Source organism: Anticarsia gemmatalis, chromosome 5 (genome assembly GCF_050436995.1).
Source record: "Anticarsia gemmatalis isolate Benzon Research Colony breed Stoneville strain chromosome 5, ilAntGemm2 primary, whole genome shotgun sequence".
In the NCBI taxonomy this organism is placed as follows: domain Eukaryota; kingdom Metazoa; phylum Arthropoda; class Insecta; order Lepidoptera; family Erebidae; genus Anticarsia; species Anticarsia gemmatalis.
The window spans coordinates 3,592,375-3,616,209 of NC_134749.1; the positions used below are offsets into that span (position 1 = coordinate 3,592,375).

The window sequence follows — 23,835 nt, forward strand, 5'->3', positions numbered from 1 at the left end:
TATACGTTCCAAATTCCGTTATTCATTTTGTCACCAACAATTTAAGTGAATAAAAGAAAATCTGAATGCCGGATATTTTCAGACCCGACATTTGCTTACCCGCCAAATTATTTCCTTCTATTAATAAAAGTTAGCATAAATAACTTGTCAAAAACCCTAAATAATAAATTATAACTGAACCGCGCAGACCCAAAATAACATTCAGGAAAAATAATTTACGTGAAAAGTTTGCGGAAAACAAGTCAATCAGCCTTTCTTATTTCAAATACAAACTTCCGGTTCAAGAAGTCCATAAACAATGGTTGTTTCATTTCGAAATAATATTTAATTGAAGCGTGGGCCGTTTATTACTGAAGTTATGGCGAGATAATTAAATGTGCTGTAAAAACATCAAATTAATTGGTCGGTAATAAGTAGGATTAATCATTTCTCTCGAAGTATCGTTGTAATAATTTATTTGAGGTGTTTTGAAGGTTGATTGTTGTTATTAATCCAAGGATTCTAAATGCAGGACTCAATAGTTTATAATCACTGGTGGCATTCGTTTGAAGATGTGTACAATTGTAGGTTAGGTAAATATACGACCTAAGTTAAGTAATCCTCTCTTTGCAGTTACTCTGGAAATAAGGCCCAGCGCAGACTAAGAGGAGCGCAGCGGAGAGGATTTTTTTAACGCACTTGAAAATCAACTTTAAGTTAATTAAAATAAAGTGCATTATTGCTTGAACCTGACAAAAAATGCTCGCGCGTCCTCGAGGATGCGCGGGTATCCCCGCGCATACTCGAGGACGCGCGAGCATCGTACGAAAAATTTCAATGTTGTTACTGAGTTTAAAGATAGAGAACGTCATTTTTATTCTTCTTCAATCAAAAGAGCAATTATAATCATGGCCCAGTCTACCATCGTTGACGAATTTTCACGAAAACTGGCCTGTTTAATGAAGAATGGTAACCTAGAAAGTTTTCCTCGCGCAGGCTCGAGCAGTCGCGAGCATGCTCGAGCATCCGCGAGCCTTAAAGAAAATGCTCGAGACCGCGCGAGGATTATTCCGGTCTGTCTGCGCTGGGCCTAAGGCAGCAACTTTCTTGCAATATTTTAGGAGAAGAGTAGCTATCCACGTTACATTTGTTTCCAGAGTTTTTACTGAACCGCAGGAATTTAGTTTGCTACGCCGTTACGTAGTACGTGAAAACTCTAATAGATGGCGCTATAAGTAGAATGTAAAGATCTCTTCGTACTGTTTTGAAAGTAAATCCATACTAATATTATAAATGCGAAAGTAACTCTGTCTGTCTGTCTGTCTGTCTGTCTGTCTGTCTGCTACTCAATCACGCCTAAACTACTGAACCAATTTGCATGAAATTTGGTATGGACATATTTTGATACCCGAGAAAGGACATAGGCTACTTTTTACCCCGGGAAAATGACGCATTTCCCGGGAAAATTCAGGTGGTGAATTAAGTCGCGAATAATCAATATCATAATGACATTAAATTAACAAAATTCCGTTGTCATGGCAACTGTTTTAATGGCGGATATGCCTTAGCGCGACTTCGTTATAAGTATTAGGAGATATTTAAATAATTTTGATATATTTTTCGTGAAAAAAAGGCATATTTTATATCATCACGCTACGACCAATAGGAGCAGAGTAACAGTAAAAAGTGTTATAAAAACGGGGAAAATTCTGACCCATTCTCTCTTATGTGCCGCAAGCGAAGTTGCGCGGGTCAGCTAGTTTTCAATAATTACTCAACTTCAATGTTTAGGTATATGTAGAACTTACCTGCTTGCTGTTTATTATTGCTACTATACTTATATAAGACCTGCAAAACGTCAAAACTTTACTTTACATGATTATAATTTAAGACATACCTCATTTGCCTGAAATGTCTCCACTAAAACTTTTATGAAAATTCTCAATCGGTTTTTAAAAATTATTTATATTATTCTTTTAAGGGAGGGTTTTCGGAGGGTACAATAAGAATCACACACACTTGTACGACATTTAATAGCATCTCTAAATACAATATTAAAACATATTTTTACAATAATTATTCACAGTACAAAAATAATTGTACACATTTCATTATAACTACGCGATTCGATAAAAGCCTCTTTACAATTTACATAATTACTTATATTTAAAATATAATAATTTATTTATATATTATACAATTATATTTATCATTTAAACGGGTACTAATATAATTCTTAATAATAAATATAAAATACTTTTGTCTATACATTCAGTTCGTTACAAATACTCTTAAATAAATCTCTTCCTTGTATTTTTACTATAAATCTACGATTTGGCGATTTAGTAAGATCTTGACGAATATTTACAATTTCATACATTTTGAAAGCTTATCTTAAAAGTTAAAGTAATAGTTGTTAATTCTTGAACAGTTTTAAACTATCTACAGCATAGACTCTTGCTATAGATAGGTAGCCACAGTTTGACGTAGGTATCTTGTCAACGTAACTGAAGTAGGCCTATGCCTTACCGGCGATGGATTATTGAAAGCCTTTAGCTTGTTATGTTTTATAAAAGGTGGTGTTTCAAATTTTGAAATAGAAAAGTAAAATAACATGGCTTAAACTTAAAATAAAGAATAAATAAATGGCACTAATAAGTAAATAAATGCTTCAGTGCCTTAAAGTAATACAAAATTGATAGTCCTTGACTAGAGTTTACAGTATTTTCACAAGTAATAGAAAATGCTTATAATATGAATTATAATAACGTTTTATTTAACATTGAGGCATGTTTTTCTTTCACTTGGACATTGTAGTGTAATTTCAAAGAGTAACTTTTGTCTTAAGTTAAAATATTAATGTAGAAATCTACTATGACACATCAGAAACGATCACACAATGATCTTTAAAGTCCCGCACCCATCTTTACTTCTCAATTGTATGTACAATCTAAGTTAACTTTTTGTATATTTTTTACTCAAGTGATCGAATGAAACAAAATGAAACGGATCATTTTATAGAATACAGCGATTTTTTTCGATTGGAGAGGACTTAACACTTTTCAACTGGTACAGAATGTAATTAAATGTACTTTTAATTTAAATCAACTTCACATTGCAATAGTCCATTATAGACACACTAAAATGCATGCGCTGCTTAAGATGTAATGGATCTCGTAGCGATTTAAAATTTTTCGTAAGAATACAAAATACACTTACGATACACCGTTCTGCGATTTATTAACGAACATCAACCGATGAAGGTACAACGTGTGTATCGCTACACTAACATAGCATTTATAAAATCTCACAAAGATGTTACTCCTTACAATAAATACAAAATGCACTATCACTTACAATCAGTCCATCAGTCACGAGGTACACTCCAGTCACTGTAGTCGCTGTGTCGCACACAGTTGCACGTCAGCGCTCGTGTGTGCGTGTGGTGTGAGCGCTAGAGCATGACGTCACGAGGCGGCTCGCGCACGGCGCGCTGTCAGTCGCGTGACGTCACTAGCACTAGTAGCTGCGTGCGGCGCGGGTCGCTGTTCGAGTGTGGGCGGGATACGCTGCTGCTGCGCGTGCGGTTTAGTATCTGCAAATGAAGCTATGTTTGATCTACTGTTTTTTTTCTGGTTTTTCATTGTTCTACTTCTTCAGTCTCATCGTAAGTGCATAGTCATTATGGCTTGACTGTTAAGTTAGTTAATGCGAGCAGTAATTTAACTATGATGTTTCGAAAATCATATAATAATGTGTTAAATTTCTTACCGTAGCTACTGAATGTTATTTTTCGTGTCTGGTGAGTTGTCTTTTGCGCCAATCCCGCTCATATAAAAGGACTAATATAAATATTTATAACATGCATCTATAAACCTACCTTGGTTACAGAGGTCTCTAGGTATGTATGGAACTGAGCAGTTCTAAGTTCGCCGCAGAGTCTGATCTTGATCGGACTGTTCCCATTGCGTGTTTGGTTATTAACTCTTCCCGCGAAAGCCACTCGTATGATTTGACTTACGTTTAGTGCAACAACATGCAACTATAATTACCGTGGCTACAGAGTGTGATCTCTTCGCATGTGTAGAACTGAGCAGGACCGAGTTCGCCGTAGAGTCTGATCTTGAGCGCACTGTTCCTCTCGCGTGTCTGGTAAGTCAACCTCCACACTAAACCCACATACAGTACTTATCTCAATATAAAAATAACATGCAACAATAATTACCGTGGCTACAGAGTGTGATCTCTTCGCATGTGTAGAACTGAGCAGGACCGAGTTCGCCGTAGAGTCTGATCTTGAGCGCACTGTTCCTCTCGCGTGTCTGGTAAGTCAACCTCCACACTAAACCCACATACAGTACTTATCTCAATATAAAAATAACATGCAACAATAATTACCGTGGCTACAGAGTGTGATCTCATCGCATGTGTCGAACTAAGCAAGTCTGAGTTCGCCGTAGAGTCTGATCTGGAGCGGACTGTTCCTCTCGCGTGTTTGGTGAGTCGTCTTCCGCACCAGAGCCACTTGTACAATATTACTTATTTTAATATAACAACGTGCAACTATAATTACCGTGGCTACAGAGTGTGATCTCTTCGCATGAGTCGAACTGAGCAGGTCTGAGTTCGCCGTAGAGTCTGATCTAGAGCGGACTGTTCCTCTCGCGTGCCTGGTGAGTCGTCTTCCGCACCACAGCCACTTGTATGGCGGTACTCGTCTGCAATCAAAGTTATACCCACTTGTACGGTGCTACTCGTCTGAAATTGTATTATTGGTATCATGAGTTCTTGTGTAGTGTTGTTTAGTATTGTGAATGTTATATAGGAAGAATATAGTGAATACATACATATAGAAGCTTTAATTTATTAAATAGATAAATCTCTTAAATACATTGCTACAAAAATGATGTGATATTTATATCAGTGTGCAGTAAACATTTGTATTGGTGTGAAGGTGTATTTAAGTGTTCATGTAGATACATAAAATCACCATATACATAGGTAAGAATTTAAAGTATTCTATATCTTTATTTATCTCTTGGCCAGCGTGGTGGACTCAAGGCCTAACCCCTCCCTCATAACGGGAGGAGACCCTTGCCCAGCAGTGGAACATTAATGGGTATTTTTTTTTAGTAATCAATAAAACATTGACATAGATAGACTTCCTTCATAATAATAACCAAAATTCAATATAGATTTTGTTAATTTTCTGCTAATAAAATAGTAGCCTCAAGTCGTATTTACTAAGAATTTCCAATCTTTACATACAGATGGTACGCAATAACAACTGTTTTATAACAACAAAATAGCCTATCAAAGAATTAAAACACAATTTCCAGTCTAAAAGAAATTACTCCAATAAACAAACCTTAAGCTAGTATAAATATGTGGAGAGAACATGCAGCAGATGAGCGGGTTGGCGGCCGAGTTGAGCGGCGCGAGGCTCTGGATGAGAGTGGCGATGGCCAGGTTGCTCTGCGACGGGGGGATGTACTGGTACACTTGGAGGAGGTCGAACACGATGTATGGTGACCAGCATAGCACGAACACTGGAAAAGAAAATGTTTATTAGTATATTTTGGTGACCTTCCTTAAAAAATAATCTCTAACCCCCGGTTTCTGAGGTACATTTAACGGTAGTTTTTCTATTCAATAGTGTTAAAACTTTTATAAAAAAACGCTATTGAATAGATAAACTACCGCTAAATGTACTCAGAAACTGAGGGTAAATAATTTTAATATGAATTCGTTTTAAGTGTCAAAGCTCTAGGTATTCAATTTGCAGGTAGGAGAAAAGCATTTATCAACAGCATTCTGTTTGATATATTTTTTTCTTATGTTTAATTTAAATTATATATTATAAATTTAATTAAGTTCTCTCATGTTCTAAAACATTTACAGATTTTATACTGTCGTGACCTGTAGACATTACATTGTAGGGTGAAAAACGTGTGAATAAGATATTAAGCCAAGATCTGAGGAATTTACTATAAATAACATTGAAGATCCTAGACAAATAAGTTGAAGGAGTAAGGTTAATTAAGTATTCAAAGTTAAAAACAATTGAACGATTATTTGGATGAAATGTTTAGTATCTGCTAATAATGTAATAAAGGTATTTAATATTAAAAGGGTATTCGCTTATAAATTCAAGATATCTAGACAACTTCGAAATTCAAGGTGCAAATTACTGTTGCCCAAGTTCATTAACCACAATGTACTTGAGAACTTTGATCATTATCGCCAACAATTCAATGAGCAATTAATTTGAGATTCACTTCAACTATTGAGTAGACGTTATTGAGACAATCGCAGCTAATTTTACAAATTCAACTAACAATATTGTAGAAAATCAAGTGTTAGAAATTTAGACTGACACTTTCGACAGATAATATCTTAAAGTTATTTGAAAAGATGAAAGAAAATTTGACGATTGTCTAAAAGATCTGAGGTAACCTACATTAACAACTTCTGATTACGATCTTAAGAATATTTCTTCAAAATGTAACGATAACGATATTGACCCAGAATTTGGTGTCGCAAAAATAAAAATAGAACTCAACAATGTCTCTAAAAACAATAACGAAGAATTTAGACTTGAGCTTGTCAAAGAATCAGGACGTAATAAAACACATCAATAGCATTATATAAATATACGTACCGAAAACAATGACGAACGTCATTTTGACGCTTTTGATCTTCGCTCTAGGTATCAGACCCCGCGAACTGGCTCGCCTCGAATCCGGGTCGCTTTCCACCTGACCTGAAAACGTTTAAATATACACACCATTTAATTCTAAACCAGTTAATTCTATTTGGAGGATTCATTAGCGGCTGTCAGGTGTCTGTTTCTCGTTACTTTTTGGCGAATAAAGTTGTTGGTTTTAGAATTTTATTGTGTTCCTAGCGTTATTTGATCGAGAACACGTTTGAATAGATTGTACAAGACTAGCTGACTGATTAATATAAACATTGTTTGGAATACCTAATTCTGTTAAGCTTTTGAAGTTCGTTTAAATTAGGTTTATGTGTACTCCCTTTTCTATATGTATGTCAGCTAATATAATGAATGTTTTAAAACAGTAATACGTTATTTTTATTCTTTGATCTTTATACCAATAGCTTCAGACGTAGTCATAACATTATTAAAATAATCTATCGGTTCTTTTATACTAATGCTAATCTTGTTATTCGAGACAAATAGGCACAACATTTAACGAGAAGAAGTTTCACACACATTTGAGAAATTGTATCTCTAGAAAACCATTCATATCTTTCAAACCACTCTATCACATTGTCTACATGGTATTGGGCTAAAGCAATATTTCAATCTTTCTGTTCCTAAAATTATATTACGAGGATGTCTTACCATTTCTCATAGTTTTCGTTCTTCTAGAATTAATAGGCGGGCTCATAACGACGGCTTTGCTCTTAGTCCATATCGTGAGTACTATAACTGCATAACATGCTGCTATCGTTAACGCTGGTAGTACGAAGATCATTATGGAAATAAGTGTCATCCAAATCTGCCATCTTTTGGGAGTACCCAGTTCTATCCAACATTGCATTTGACCTGAAAAGTTAATCAAAATTGAGTTAGTGTTTTAACCACGTAAGTTACAAATTATAACGTAGTTGTTGCAAATAATTGACAAGAAAGTGAAACATTGGTTATATCGTAATAGAATGAAATCTAGAAAATCTAGAAATCTATATAAATAAATATGAATCCCAACTAAACTGAATTGGGCATTTTTTTTATATGTTTGTCATTGTTTGTAGTTGTCGCGGCAAGGTTTGTATGGAATGGTTGGTAACAAAATTCCTACAGGAATTGTCAGCCCGCTAGCAATTAACAAATTCATAATTTATTTTTATCTTTAGACTAGTATGTCAATAGCTGTACAAATATTTTTATCTCGCAGCTATATCTAAGTATACCACAAAAAGATAATATTTTATTAGGGCAAATCGAAGTCGAAATGTCAGTTCGTTTCCTGATGGGGACAAAAGTAGGTCACTATTTGAAACTGGACCATTTTTTCCATTAACCAAGCATGGAGGACCCTTCGCAGGGACCTTAAAAAAATGACCCGTTTCTGTACAATTTCTTCCGCCAATTGTAGAGTTAATTTAGCAAAAGTAAGAACAGGGCAATAAATGGCGATATTTGAACCGAATAATTGAAAAAAGGTATCTTCGTAAAATGTTTTACACGATTAAGATTAACGTGCAAAATATTTTTCTTTGAAATGCTAATTAAAGACTGAGTTGAAAAGTTTTACGTGTACCTTTTATTTAATACTTTTAAGTAATTCGATTAATATTCTAGTTGGCAAATAACATTAAGGTTTTTAAGAACCAATGAATTAAGATGCAAGTTTTATTCAAAGATAATTTTCATTCTAAATTCAGAATCAGATCTGAATAAAATATGTAAATATCTTTAAAAAGTATTCAATACTATTGAAAGGCAAACAATACCGAATAATTAACGAAGAGAATATTAATTTTAGATTATTCTGTAAGGGGTCATTGACCTGTGCTTACCTTGAACTTCTTTGACTTCATACAATATGAGCAGTGGAATGGAGAAGAATATGCTAATAAGCCACGCTGACACTATAAGAGCTCTTGCCCGATTCCCTAGAAAAAAAAAGTATTTAAAAAATATTTTCACTACAAATTATGTAAAAATTCCCACTAAAATATGGTAAAATACTTTTAATTGGTTGTGTAAAAGTATAAAAATGAACAAAAAGATATGATTCCGGCCAGGATCGAACTGGCGGCCTTCTGCGTGTAAAGCAGATGTGATAACCACTACACCACGGAACCAGTTGTCGGAGTCGGTCCAATACGTGTGTACGTCCAAAGAAATGCCTTTTATTTTTTTTTTGTTATATCGGTTATATGATAATGAGCAATTAATATTGACCTAGAAGAGTATTTGTCGCAGTATCGTGGTCAAAACAGAATGTATATATGTACTATGTTATTACAGCTAGCATGCGTATCACGTATCTCAGTTGACAACTTACGTCAAATTTATGGTCACTATTCAGTACATTGCTGTTTTGATGTAACGTGCTAATTACTATAATGTAAGGGAGAAAACAATGTACAGCATTGTGCCTTTCAAATAGTTGTCAACTGAGCTACGTAATAGCCCCTAAGCTATGTAAAATTCAAGGAGATTAAAGAGACCCATTTTCATCACTTTTAAATATATATATACCAGATAGCTTATGAGCTGGAACTTCGACAGTTTTTTATTCAATTGCTGTCTATTTACATAGCAACTAGTTTATCAGGCACTTATTTGTAAACTAAGAAACCGACTCAAGTAAGTTACGTTAACTAACAATATTTTCCTAAGTTTGAAGCACAAAAATTATATAATACGAGTAGGTATCTGACCTTCACAAAAAGGTTCCCAAGTTAATGGGATGTTAACATTAAAAGCTATAAGTAAATAATAATAAATTTCCTTCTACCCATTAAAGTGGGAAATGGAAAAGTAAAGTTTTAATTGCCAATAAAATCTATGTTTTATTCAACATCTTAAAAAACAAAACAAATACCATTAAACTAAGAGTTTGTGAACATGTTTATTACTTCACACAGAGTGATAAAGAACTTGACGCATTAAAAGTTTTTTTACGATCCATTACAAAAAAAAATACAAAAATTAGAAACAGATGCATGTGCTTAGAATACATTAAATATTTAAATCGTATACGCCCCATAAAATATGCTCAAATTTTCCTAGGACACTTAAGTTTATGATCTACAATTAGTGACCAGATAAGTGTTAGTTATTTAAGATAATAAATATTATATTATTTGAAGATGACCTTCTTATTGTGTTATAATGTATAATAGAAATAGTACTTACAGCTTCCTGAAAAATTCATGGGATTTGTGATGGCATCGCACCGGTCTATACTGAGAGCTACAAGCACGTACGTAGAGGCGTACATTACCACAGCCTGTAACAAAATAAATTATTGAAAATGAGAAACTATAGGTATTAGTTGCAATCGAATAGCAAATTATATTATAATCCCAAGTAATCTGCACTACTTTTAAAAATTTTAGCGTGACTCTCGTGTTTACGATATTATTATTTAATTTGTATTTTCAAAACACAACTTTTAAATTAGGACTCCAACTTTCAATACAGATAATCCGAATAAGAATGAAATTTCATTTGCAGCAGGTCCCACCAAGCCTACGACCAAAATATTTAATTCAAAAACTTCATTTCTGGAATCGAAAATGTTGGGTCTTGAGAATAAGATATTCAAATTTCACTATTCGTCGCAGATGGCATCCTTTCATCTCCAAACGAATCTGGAACATATTTATTGGATAAAAGATTCCTTCTGATGAAGTTCCGCTAAACTTATTTCCGAATCATATTTGCGAGCGTTACTCTGAATAATTTAGGTACGTAGTTAAGTACATACCATATTTCTACGAAATATATTGTTATGGATGTTCTTCCACAAACTCATAAAAGATATCAAAAATAAAAATCAGTCATTTTCCAAAAATAAGGACATTCTTAGAGAGAATAGCTTCCATTGGCAAAATCGGACTAAAAAGATTAGGCAGAGACCAAAGAATGACACTTGCGATGATCCTTAGAAACTTTCCTTGCTTCATGCACATAATAACACATATAAATCTTGTCATATAGAATCAACGGTTATGTGTAACACACGCAGGTTAAAACAGCAAATTGCAAAATAGCCCTGACTTCTTGTTGAACCTTTGTCATAACAGTTTAAAGTAATTAATAACAACTGCTATTAAGAAACGAACACAATGGAAACCTTAAGCCTTAGTACAAATATTTACACATCACGAACAAAATATTCCATAAAGCTGATAATTTAGTTCTTCTATAAACAGTTTGTTTCTTCAAGAGATTTACAAACAAATTAATTAGCTCTTTATTTGGATTACCTGAAGAAATTTCACAGTCTTGCACATAAACTCGCCGGCTAACCAAGCGATTGTGAGCTTCTGTATTATGTCTGGGAACACGTAGATAAGGCCGACGAAAAGATCTGAAACAAAGATTACAAACACAATAAAGAATAAACACAATCGAATCAAAGAAGTATTACATTATGAGACAGATATGTGTGGATAATGACATCTAGTTGTTCCTAGCTGATGTGTTTCCAATGCCAGACAAAGGCATTTTTTATATCTTCCTACTGCATCATTTTGACTAACAATTGGCAAAATATTGTTTGATTAATTCAATAATTCAAGTCCGCAGAAGTCCGATTCTCCACACTCAGTACAATCGAGTACTGCAAGTTTGACATTTAAAAAGTACTGTAAAAATAGTTCCAATGGCGCCCTGCAGAGGCGCTAATTTTCGTATAAAACTTTTCGATAGCTAACCTGTCGTCAATAGTCGATAGTGGTACAGAATCGTGCTATTGTGTGTCATCTTCATCATTGCAGCTCAATGAAGTCACAATTTTAACGCAGAGGTAAGTATAAAATTAAAACATTATATTATTTTTATATTATACTCACTAATACACATTAACAACATAAACTGATTTGCGATTTACAATATTTTGACCTACTTTTAGCACGTAATTGCAACCATCTGATAGAATTTCATGACCGGCTGTTTTTGCGTGATCTCGTCAAACTACGGTTTTATTTACTACATGTGTATACTAAGGTTTAGAGATTGCCCAGTGGTCTGTAAGAAACCGCACATCTGTTGGACAGTGGTAGCTCTGTTTAGATATGTTTGTGTAAATATTTTGATTTTTATGTGTCAAGGCCTGAAATCATTTGGGTTATTAGATTTTATGATAATTATGATGTACTGAGATTTATTTATATTTGCTAGAAAACTGTTCTAATTGAATCTATAGATTTGTATCTTTCCGTAAAACCTATAAAAAAATAAGTTGAAAAGAACCACACTATGTGCATTTTTGGCACTCATTTGCAAATGGATTTTACTTTCTAATGCTCTAAATGGATTCCCCGAAGATTCAAAGAGACGACCTATTACAGTCCGAGCCAAAAAAATCGAAAAGCTACATAATAGAATTTCATTAATCATCGCCGTTTTATATTTCCATTACAGGGAGTGCCTTAAAACATTGGCTCGTAATTTTTCCCACTTCCCGGGACCTTTTAGCTAAAGTCAATGATGTATCGGGTAACGCTGTTACGAGATTACGGCTGTTAAGGGTCATACCTCACTCCCTCATATTTCCCCGTTATCGTAAAGTTCAGACAACATTCGTGCATCCCCCAGTACTGAACTGCGGAAGTGAGTGGCTACCCTGATAAGAACCCGAAACTGATGGGAACCCTATTACGCTTTTTTTCTTTTTCAAAAGATAATATTTGCAGTGCGTCCCTTTTTCCTTAATCTTGTTGAGGTTGTGCATTAAGGTGCAAATGATGCTTGAAACCGTTGAAGATGTTTATCTTTGGAGTTATTACCTATATCTGTATGGCGCTTTCCACCTACTTTACATGCGGATCTTAAGGTGTTGGAGTAAAGAATCTAAGATGCTAGTTACTTTACGATACAAAATTTTACGACTAGTACTTCGTGACTTGAAATAAGAACATTGCATTTGTATCATAAAAGAAACAAATATTTTCACCAAAGAATAGTCTTAAATAAAATCAACTGCTGTCAAGCAAGTGACTTTTACAACACATTTCACTAATTTCGCTGTCTAGTTTTATGAAACAGCAAGTCAACAAAATAGGTCAACATAGTGTAATATTTTACAGATTTTCATTAATATTTACAAATTTCTACAGCAGTCGAGTGCGACTTCATTTAACCACACTGCTGTACACAGTCATAAGCGTAGATTGACTGGAGCATTAATTTTTCTTGAAAATGAAACTATTTTACACCCACGAAAACATATAAGAAATCTTAAGTCCGATAAAATAAGGTAGATATTACAATGAAATATTTTTTCTTAAATCTTTGGTTTGTTATCTTTGTAAATACACAGATCTGTTTATATAAACGTCACCTATTTCATTTTTGTAACATTTTGTATCTATTTTTAAGATGTGTGAGTGAGACAGAAATAGTTTGACGCGGAAACTATTGACGGTACTTAGTCGTTGTCTGACGAAGGACTGACAGGTTCCTTGGAATTGATATATTTCGTAGATGACTGATGGTGCGATGTCATGGGATTCGAATATACGGAAACATACCATTTAATGACAGATATATTAAAGATAAATCTTATCAGCCTAGTCTTTCTTCCAACTGTGAGTTGGCTTTCCGTTTCACCGGGTGCAGCTGAATACCAGTGTTTTACATGTAGCGGCTGCCTATCGAAAAAATACAAGATGCAATAACATATTCTAACATGAGACTAAAAAACTTAAAGGGACTGTACTCAGTAAGAAAAAAGTAATACATGACTTACAAAGTAATGCGTCTTATGACCTTATGGATCTGCCATTCTTAAGCTTTAATCTATGTGCTCTTTTCAATTCAATGCCAAGAATCTATCTAAAGTTAACACGAAACTAGTTCCTAATTCGTTCGTTTTGGCACAAACAGTGCAAGCCCGGCGATGTCACTGTGAAGTATCAACGACATAAATCTGCGGTGTCAGAGTAGGGACGCTTTCACAAGAAACTTGCGTTCAATGCATTCTAAATTAGATAGGTATTTCTAGTGCGTTTAGTTAAGATAAAAATGTGGAATTAGAAGTAACTGTTCTAACAAAACTTATTTAGGTAATCATGTAACATGTTACAGCGAACATAGGGAAAGATATTGTATGCTAATTTTCCTGAGCAGAAACAATAAACTATAACTGCCTTCCAGAAGGTAGAAGAAATTGACATGTTGAATCTAATGAAATTTTAGTTAAGTAGAGTCAATCAATTGGTATTAATCAAAATCTTTGAATGCAATTCAGAGCTTCTGAATGCGAAGACAATAACCAATTCCACTTTCCACAATGACCCTAATCCTATAACCCTATTTATAGCATCAAAACTGTAAGCGTATGGTAATAACATCCCACGCATTGGCGATGTAACCAGAACGGGAGAGCGCGACATTATATATAGATTTGAATTATTGGGTGTGACCATCCGATAAATGGATCTGCTTTCATTTCGATCCGAATATTTGATTAAGTACCTAATTACGTCAACATGCTACAGTGGCCATTTGTCAAAATAATTGCCGAACGAGTATCTCTCTCGTGTTTCGTGACTTTAAAATAAATCCACGTGTCTGCGGTAATATGAATCCTTTTTCCGTTGGCCGTCATCAAAGCGGATAAAATGTAGGCTTATTGTATGAGAAGGGTTGCTAGTTATTTTGTTTGGGCCTCCCAAATTAACAAACTTTACAGCTGGTACAAAGCTGCTTTAATAAATGTAAACTTTCTTTGTTGTAAAACATATGGTGGTTACGCATTTGTTCAGATCTAGTTTAAAGTTTTACTCTAATTTTGGTATGGTAGGGCGGTGTTTCCGAAAAGGTTACTGTAGAACATAAATATTATCTAAACTAAAATATTATCTAAACCTTCGTAAGTCACCTTTTATGGCCATATGGTAAATTTTATAATCATTAGTATATCAGTAGAAATACCATTTTATACGACCGTCACAAATATCATATGTCTATTGAAATGTCGAAAAAATGTCTTTTAACATGAACACAGCTTTACATCTTGCAGAGAAATCACGAAAACTAGGGTGAGGTCTGATTTTAACTCGAGATTAACCCTCCTTTGTGTAATTTATGGGAATGGGATCGCTTTTTTGTAGAGTCGCTTCATTTGTTCGGCAAATTATAGTCACCACACTGTATCCTTACGTATGTTCATCCTACCCTATTTCAGTTCCGCCTCATGTATTTTTAAATACACTGGTATTTATGTCACTTTTCAACTTGGCTGTAAAATAAACCTTACGATTTCTGAATATATTATATAGATGAAGATAAAGTAACCAAGTCATGAAAAATAATCTAAAATTTTCTAGTCGACATTTACGTCTGTAACTAAGTACCCATCGGAAACTATAAAAACTATCTCGTCTACTTATCAATAGTGAAAACTTTAGATTACCTGCTTAAGTACTTTTTAGGCTATAACACACAAAACCTTACTACGCAAGTAATTCTTTAGCACTATTATTACTAGATAACACTTCTAAATGCTACCATTTATTTTTATGGACTTAACCTTTACTCAAAACATAGTGTAAAAAGTTTTCAGGCCAATCTGATAGAGAATCCGAATAGTGTTTCCCCAAAGATTTATTACTTTTTATTTCAAAAACTTTTCTATTATCTAACCCAGAATCAGTATTGCGAAAAAAACTTATTCCGTATTTTATTGCTCATAACACGAAAATAATGTTCAAACAATCTCGATGCCTGAATTTCGTTGAAAGAATTTTCAATATAAAGAACTCTTATAAAAGAGGATTGACTTGTGAAGATAGGATTTTCTGCGTGGTTGATTACTTTTTGTAAATAAAGCTTTTGTGATTAATAAAAGTACGGTCAATTCTAAAAATATTTATACACTGTCACATTTTCAGAGGCATTTTAACCAATGAAAATGTTGTAATTCTACAGACTGTAAATTAACTTAAGAGCTATTTTACATGCACTGCGCATTGTGAGTTGGTCAATAGCAACAATTAAATTAATATTATCTTACAAAGAAGTTTTTTCCGTCGATTACTACATTATTTACATTTGCAAATTTAGCTTACTATCCTTCGAAAGAAAGTTTTGCAAGTTATAAAGTCTTTATTGGCTACAAACCTAATGCATATAACACGTTTTGCTTGAAACAGTACGCAATCAACAACCACAAATGCCTGATGCCACAGAGTTCTCTGCATAAGTGTTTTCTGGGTTTAGTCCAAATCTGTATCTAATGAATTGAAGCAAATGGGACGCGTGCTTAATCATTGTATACAAAAATTGTATTTAATTATGAAGCTAATTAAAAGGGTCACTTTTTATTTTCTTCGGATAAAAAAACTATTGAATACTCATTTTGAATTGGTAAAAACAACAACACGATATCTGAAAATTGTTCTTTAAAACTTTAGTTATTTTAAATCGCGAGGCAAACTTTTTATTTCATTGAGATATGTGCATATGACTGCAAAAACCAGTGAACTGTTGAAAACCATCGATATTCGTATTTCCAATTGTATTGTGTCGGTGTCACAACAACATACTATTCGAAATACACCGAGAAAGCCACAAAGCAATTTGTTCACGTTTTTTGTTGATTGCACTAACGAATAGACGGTATCCTAAAACGGGCAATTTTCTTTGTTTTGGCAATAATAAAAACAATATATAAAAACACATTCTTTTGAGTTACACTCTCGGGAGTAATTTTCTGTCGCGGTCAAAAAAGGTGACAATTTGATTAGGTTTCATAGAAAATTTAAACCCTTAAATAAATAGAAAAGAGTAATAGTGAAATGTATAGGTATGTATTGACAGGTCAAAATTTTATTTAAAAAAACATAACATTTAATATTTTGATATTCAAAACCTGCCCGTCAACTTAAAAATGATAATCTTCGGATTTTTATGAGAGACGTCCAAATTTTGTCCAATCATGTGTAATAATTACGGTCGTCCAGAATTTGATTCAACTTGAAATGAAAGAAAGGGGACTTAGAGAGGATTTTCAAAGAAAAATAATCTAGTACTTCCACTTGATTGGTTTGATGAGTCTTTATTGACCTTCTTAGTACTACTTCATAGAAAGACTGTTCCGCGAATCGATTTTGATTAAAACTTTCTTAACATAGTAGGTATTGATTTTGAATTCCCTTTGACAATATGAGTAAATATTTAAATATGAAATGAAAGGCTAAGCAATACAAATATTTAGCGTGACAAAGTTTACATTAGTTGGTTCACATGCTCTTTTTGTAGTTATTAATGAAATAACACTGTGGTATTTTAAATTATATTAACAGTGATATGAATGCGTTTCAATATCAAGCATCAAAACGGTAGGTAAATAGAATAGACGTTTAAAAGATTTTTAAATGTTAGTTTAAATTTTGTTTCGATAAAAGGTTTATTATATTTGTCGTGTGATTATACTCACAGATTGATTACCAACGGGTGAGCGCAAGTGGCTATGAGCGCATCAAAGAATAATATGGAAGATATGTATCTTGTGCATATGTTGGATAAAATATATCTAATCGTTACAAGAAGTCTAATGCAATGACGTCACACGCAGTCAAGCATCCATTAACTTAAATTAACTTACTTTATACTCAATTAACTAGGGGTTTGTATGAAAAACAGATTTGACTGCACTAACCCTTCCGTGGTGTTTAAAATTTATGAACTTTTAAACTTTAACCGCATAGGTTAGTATGGGTTACTACTGTTTTTAACTTTGATTTTGGACCTTAGATTCGTAATTAGATTAAGATATTTATTTTGGTGATAATGTTTAATGTAATTAATATATTACAGCAAACATTATTACTAACATCTTTTTTGTAATGCAATTGGTATAAATCTTAAAATAAACATTTCAATTTTAAGCCGCATTTTGGCTCGTGGCACGGCTCTTTATTTCTTAAAATATTTTTACATAAAAAAAGGCTATAAAAATTCCTGTAAGAGCTCTAACGATAGCAAGTTAAAGTGAGGAAGGAAAAATTATTATTTTCTCTGAATCTATCTATCGAGATGTTATGAGGGAGATAGTTAAAGGAAAAACGTATCTACAAAGATATTTTCAGGAAAATATAAAATGAAGAAATAATCACATTAATCTTTCCGGGAAAATCAGACTAGACAATTTATAACTCTGAGTGAGTCGTTTTAAGGTACAGCGGTCAAAATATTGCTTTTCCTCAAAAATGTTTTAGATACAATTTTCTGCACATATTTCTTTTATCTTTAATATTTATCTATAGCAAAAAATAACTAAACTTCATTACTTATACATATACTTAACAGGAAAACTATCCTATATATAAAAACGGGAAGAGTATGAAAGAATATCTGTTAAAATTACTCTTTTTAAGAAAGATTGTGAAATTGACCGGTAAATCGAAACCCAAAGACAAATTTTCTGAAAGGAATAGCAAAAAAATTTTTAATCGCTACTCAATTATAAGATGTTTTATCCACCAATAATTTTGGTACAGAGAATTTTCTTCAAAACCTATACTGAGGGCAGTTAAAGTTAGGATTCATTGTTTGTTTGTCGTATGGTTAGTGGTTAACCTAGTGTCAAAGTTGTTCTAGCCGCCCGAGAGGCCATTTCATTTAAAAGTAGTCATTACTATTAAAAATTGAAAGAAAAAAGGTTTAAAATAATGTCAATTTTCAAATGAATCCCTTTTACAATCTAGCAAAAACAACACATACACTTGACGTTCACTTGGTGTTCCAAGTTCCTTCAGTGTTCCTTCTATAGATATTCTATATCACAGCATATTTCCTTCTAACTTATTTATCAGTACTCACCAGCGATAGCGAGCTGCATAATGAAGAAGTTCATGCGACTCTTCCTGGCATTGGTGCAGAGCAACGCTGCTATAACTGACGCGTTCAACACCACTATCGCGACAAACAGCACCCACATTACCGTGAACTGGATCGTCTGGAACACAACGATATGGAGATATAGGTACCTGGATACTCAGGTGTAGTTGAGTTTTCTTGTAAAATTGTCATTTGTTCTTTTGACTACATGATTTTGAAATAATCGTATGTCTATAATCAGGGATATCTACGTATATTTATGTTTGAAAACATTCCTTTTGTCACAGTGATTGTACGGCATTTTTAGTTAATGTTTTGACTGATTATAGAATATAACATGAAAATAATCTATCTTTTAGTAATTTGTAAATACTCTTTTCATGTTTCTTTTTGTTATCTATTTTTCGTTAAATGTAAAATTTTACTTGATCACTTATTATCTATCTTTAAATTATTTTTGTAGGATTTGCTATCCATGAATGGGGGAATTGCTTGTCTTTAGTAAGTAAACAGTGAATAGATGGAGCATTCAAAAGCCATAACAAAATCTTCCTTTACCACGCTATTTCTACGTTTGATATTGAGAAATCTGGCCGAACATACTCCCTGCGTAGCATTCATACATGCGTCATTTTTAACATTGAAATTTCGCAGTATTGGTATTGTTTATTCCACCCTATATTTTAATCGAAGCCAATTCAGAACGAATAGCCTTTTCGATTGATTTTAAAACATAATTACACTCCGTTTTTCAAATTAAAACAATACAGTTCTAAACAAATAAAATTCCAACGAATCTCATTTCAAATAATCTGATTCAATAAGCAATATTCGTTCATTTAAATTGATTAAAATGTTATTTTAACTTTCTCTAAGCCCTTTTAACCCATGAAAGTTGGCTGTGAAATTAATCAACGTTTAAGAGTTACAGCTAATATGCAACACGTGCCTAAGTTAAACAAAAGTTTTATATTAAAATTTGTTATATTTTAAAATAAAGTAATAATATTGGCTTTTAAACCCACTTGTGTACATGAAAGTGTACATGAAATTAAACTGTTATATTCAGTACTAGAGGCCGCCCGCGACTTCGTCTGTGTGGAAACCCTTCCCGTGTAAATCTCGATCTTTTGGGAACTCGGAGACTACCTATATACCAAATTTCAGCATAATCGGTTCAGTAGTATTTGCGTGAAAGAGTAACAAACATCTATACATACATTCCCACAAACTTTCGCATTTATCATATTAGTAGGATTATGGTTTACAAATAACTGTAAAAAGTAAATCTACACATCGACAGAAAGTTATGAATACTTCTGGGTATGGTTAGAATTAGTTTTATCTATGCTCCATCATATTTGTGTTCTATAAATACGTACTTCAATGATCACAAATATTTATTACATATTTTCCCGCTACAGCTTATTAAAGGAAAAACCAACAACAAAGTATGAAACACCGACAGTTATAAGCCCTATAATATTGAATTCGAGCCGTGTATCAAGTGCCATATAGAGATAAACATATTATTATGTACAGGGCTACTCTATTTAAAAGCACCAAGTATACAGATAGTGATATGAACTGAGCGACAGGCTGTTAGGGCACCGATGACGTTAACCCCAAAAATATCCATTACATGATTAGAACCTTTCAGGCTTTATGACGCATAATCCACCTGAACATATTTGTGGGTGGGACGAGATTTCGTTCCGTTCATTTGTTCTGTCGGGTTGACTTCATTTGCGTGTCTGCTATAAGGTTCTAATGATTCAGAAATTGTAAAAACATTCGCTCAATCGAACAACACTTATAAAAAATTATTTGATGTTGGGCATATTTGTATTTTGTTTCTGTTTTCTTTAATCTCTTGCCGGAAATCAAATACGTCTATAGGATACAAATTACAATGCGTTTTTTGCTTTAAGTTAATTAATTTTAATAACTAAAAGGAAATGCAATAAGAGTTAAACGTTGCTCTACTAGAGCATCTAGGCACAGAGTTCTTCGTAATCATAATTTGCAATCGCAAATATAAATTGTTTTTCAGAAACTTTATCTCTTCTTGAAAGCAACGACTTACCTTCCGAGAAATTGAAAATTCGATTAATATTTATTTAAAAGGTGTCAAGTCTATGACCACAACTATTTCTGAAGTCGTTGAACCTAGTTACTATCATGTGATGTGTTTATTGCTGTATAAAAAACTAACGGTTTTCCTTGCTTAAACCAATTCTACCTTAGAATTGCTAAATTTTGGGCACTAGTATTCGTCCAGAGCAGTCATGCAATCAAAGTTTGAGCAAAGCTGACGCGCTCGCACATATCAATGCACATACGTCAAACGAGGATCTCGTCTGGAAAAGGGGTACTAGATACGAAGAGACTCTGTCAGATCATTAATATGTATGAGCGGCGTCCCTTGAAGTGTATGCTGAAAGTCGCCCTAATATTTGTAAAACTAGGTAAGCGACTTTTTTTAACCTTTTAACTCGTAACCTTTGAATAGTTAAAATTATATTGTTTATACATATTTATATACTTACATCATAAAAGAAATAAAAGTTAACATCAGTAGCGTTAGTAGCATTCTTCACCCCGTGGTCGTCGTCAGGAGTGAACGCTGTGGTGTAGTATGAGGTTCGCGGCGTTGTCCGCTCCTCAAACTCTTCGATCATTATGTTTGGTTCCATAATCCTGGAACAATAGACATTTAAATTTTTAGTAGAGGTGGCAGGAAAAATCTTACGCGAGATTTTTTCTATTATATAGTATCGAAACCTTTGTGCAATAAATGTTTTTGTAAAAGTCAGAAGTGCGTTAAATCACAAGATATACCGGTAAACCTGATGATTTACTAGCCGCTGCAGGTAAAAGTTTGAAATAATCTGGAATCATATTTAATTTTGAACTTTTATCATCATACATTGAATGTATTTGAGAATTTAATTTCAATGCAAATTGTGAAAACATTTTACTTTGATTAAGAGTTGTGTTGGAAAAATAAGGATAAGTTATAGTATTGCGGAATTTAAGGGGAACGATAATCGACCGAACACCATTAAACTTACCAGAAGACCGCAACTGGCAGAAACTTTACAAGTTTATTTCAAAAGTTTTACCCTTGTCAAAAATTACACAATGGGTGTTTTTCAAACAGATAAGTAGAATTGAAACTACTTTATACCAAATATTTTCTTCCAATATAAGTTTAAGTTTTAGTAAATGATATGTTTATGAATTTCATGACGCCCGGTAGTTCTATTCGTGATAAAACAATACTTTTAAAAAATTTTAGATGTATTTATATATAGTATCAAACAAATTTATAATTGATATAGTATCGTAAATCCATTATGAAAATATAAACGTAAATAATGAATGCCTACATTTTGCAGTTTTAGAGTGCACTTAAAAAAAACACTGAGAAGTTTTGGGTCTATCCCACTAGTCCCGTTGAGTTGTCCCGTGACGGGACAACTGGCACTATTTTGTCCCAGTTGTCCCGTGGCGGGACAAGTGACACTGTTTTGGTGCCAGTTGTCCCGTTGCAGAAAAATCACGGGACTAATGGGACAGACGGAAGGGTCAAAACAACTGGTTCCATTGAGTTGTTGTGTGACAACAGGTACTTGGTACTTTGGTAAGATAGCAGATGATGAATTGTACGCTACCCTATGTAAACATTAAAATCACAAGAAGTTTTTTTTTACCATTTGGGCTTTTCACTTTATAATTAAGTTGACAAGTGTGTCTTTATCTATGACCTTCCATACCATAAATGTAAAATGCTTATCCGAAATTCCCTACTTGAAAAAGCATAATGTAAGGAAACTAAAAATATATTGTTAACAGGCCCCTGGAGCAGCTCAAACACTCAAGTCAATTCAACATGTACCTAATGTAATTTCAACTTATCTACTAGAAATTAAGAAAAAATGTACTACAACACAACGTATAACGTCTGCTATCTTACTAAAGTACCAAGTACCTGTTGTCACACAACAACTCAATGGAACCAGTTGCTTTGACCCTTCCGTCTGTCCCATTAGTCCCGTGATTTTTCTGCAACGGGACAACTGGCACCAAAACAGTGTCACTTGTCCCGCCACGGGACAACTGGGACAAAATAGTGCCAGTTGTCCCGTCACGGGACAACTCAAGGGGACTAGTGGGATAGACCCGAAGTTTTGTGACTCACAATAATATAGCAAAAAACAAATAGGTACTTATAAGAATTTTCTACAAAACAATGCTATACACTTTCCACTTAGTCTAAAGTAAGAGGGAATTTTTCAAACCGTACACAGGCAGATTATTTTTCTTCCTTGTTCCACATAAACACATTTAGAATGTCCGCCGGGCTTGCGCTGACCGCTACAATTTAATTAAAGTTTTCTCTTTAGAAAATACTGTTTTCACCACATTTGTCTTAATTATAAAACGATATTGCACTGGTTGATGCTACAAACTAGTTGGTTTTACAAGTTTCCTTTTCACTGATTCTTACTTTGGTGCTATTGTGGTGTAACGTAATTAAAATTTAAGTTACACCTATGTATTTACCAGATATTATCCTCATTCATAAGTAAGGTTTTAATAAGACCCTCTTCTAGATTTGCTAAAACTTACAAATTTTATAATTTTATTATTTGTAGGAATAGAATCCACGGTAAGTAAAGTAAATTTTCGTCCCAAAAACCTTTTGTTAAACGAAGTGCACCGCTTCATTAAGCATCAACAAAAGTCTTGACAATTAGTATAACAATACTGCAACACTCATTTCATTTAAGTTCCTCAGAAGAAATAAAACTAAAAAGTATTAACGGTGAACTTTCGCTTCAACAAAACTTTCTCGAGAGCAAGATTTTCAATTTTACCATCCATAACAAAGTGAAACTTGTGTACTGGAATTGTTTAATCCTTTTTCCTTTGTGTCATTTGATAAACTTGTTCCATATTGGAATTATTACTTTGTATTCCCTTGAAGGCAAATGAAAAATAGGGACTTTCAGATTCAGAGTATTGATAATATATGAGACTAATATATAACTCGTATGATGTAGAATATTGGATAGCAATACTTGGAAATAGAACTCTAATTACTGTATTCTCTTGTTCATAACTTGATTCACATAGTTCGCTTTTAAATGAATATAGTAGTAATTAGCGCATATTCCAACTTAGGCTATTTGACGTTATTCATTGATGATATTACAAGTTTAATCGGTTTTCTGATACGCCGGTTTGTAATTATCTGACTTCGTCGCACAAACAACCAGTGCTTATAATAAACT

At 33.5% G+C, this 23,835-nt stretch overlaps 1 protein-coding gene and 1 non-coding gene across 3 annotated transcripts in view; both read right to left on the bottom strand.

The window, feature by feature from the left end:
• Positions 1 to 2,009: 2,009 nt before the first annotated feature.
• The window catches only part of CCAP-R (Crustacean cardioactive peptide receptor), a 139,468-nt gene continuing 117,642 nt past the window's right edge, over positions 2,010 to 23,835 (bottom strand). Inside the window, exons 4-13 of one of the 2 annotated variants that reach the window (XM_076114143.1) lie at positions 21,085 to 21,235; positions 18,518 to 18,653; positions 10,954 to 11,057; positions 9,878 to 9,971; positions 8,530 to 8,625; positions 7,349 to 7,552; positions 6,641 to 6,742; positions 5,348 to 5,528; positions 4,553 to 4,697; positions 2,010 to 3,574 (exon numbers count right to left, since the gene is read on the bottom strand). In XM_076114143.1, coding sequence (XP_075970258.1) covers positions 3,476 to 3,574; positions 4,553 to 4,697; positions 5,348 to 5,528; positions 6,641 to 6,742; positions 7,349 to 7,552; positions 8,530 to 8,625; positions 9,878 to 9,971; positions 10,954 to 11,057; positions 18,518 to 18,653; positions 21,085 to 21,231 — 1,308 coding nt within the window. In that variant the 5' untranslated portion in view covers positions 21,232 to 21,235 and the 3' untranslated portion in view covers positions 2,010 to 3,475. Of the gene's footprint in view, positions 3,575 to 4,552; positions 4,738 to 5,347; positions 5,529 to 6,640; positions 6,743 to 7,348; positions 7,553 to 8,529; positions 8,626 to 9,877; positions 9,972 to 10,953; positions 11,058 to 18,517; positions 18,654 to 21,084; positions 21,236 to 23,835 lie in introns of those variants that run through there. The other variant, XM_076114144.1, reaches the window with a different exon arrangement.
• Positions 8,745 to 8,817, bottom strand: TRNAV-UAC (transfer RNA valine (anticodon UAC)). Its single transcript has one exon. It is a non-coding gene; the product is annotated as a tRNA-Val (tRNA).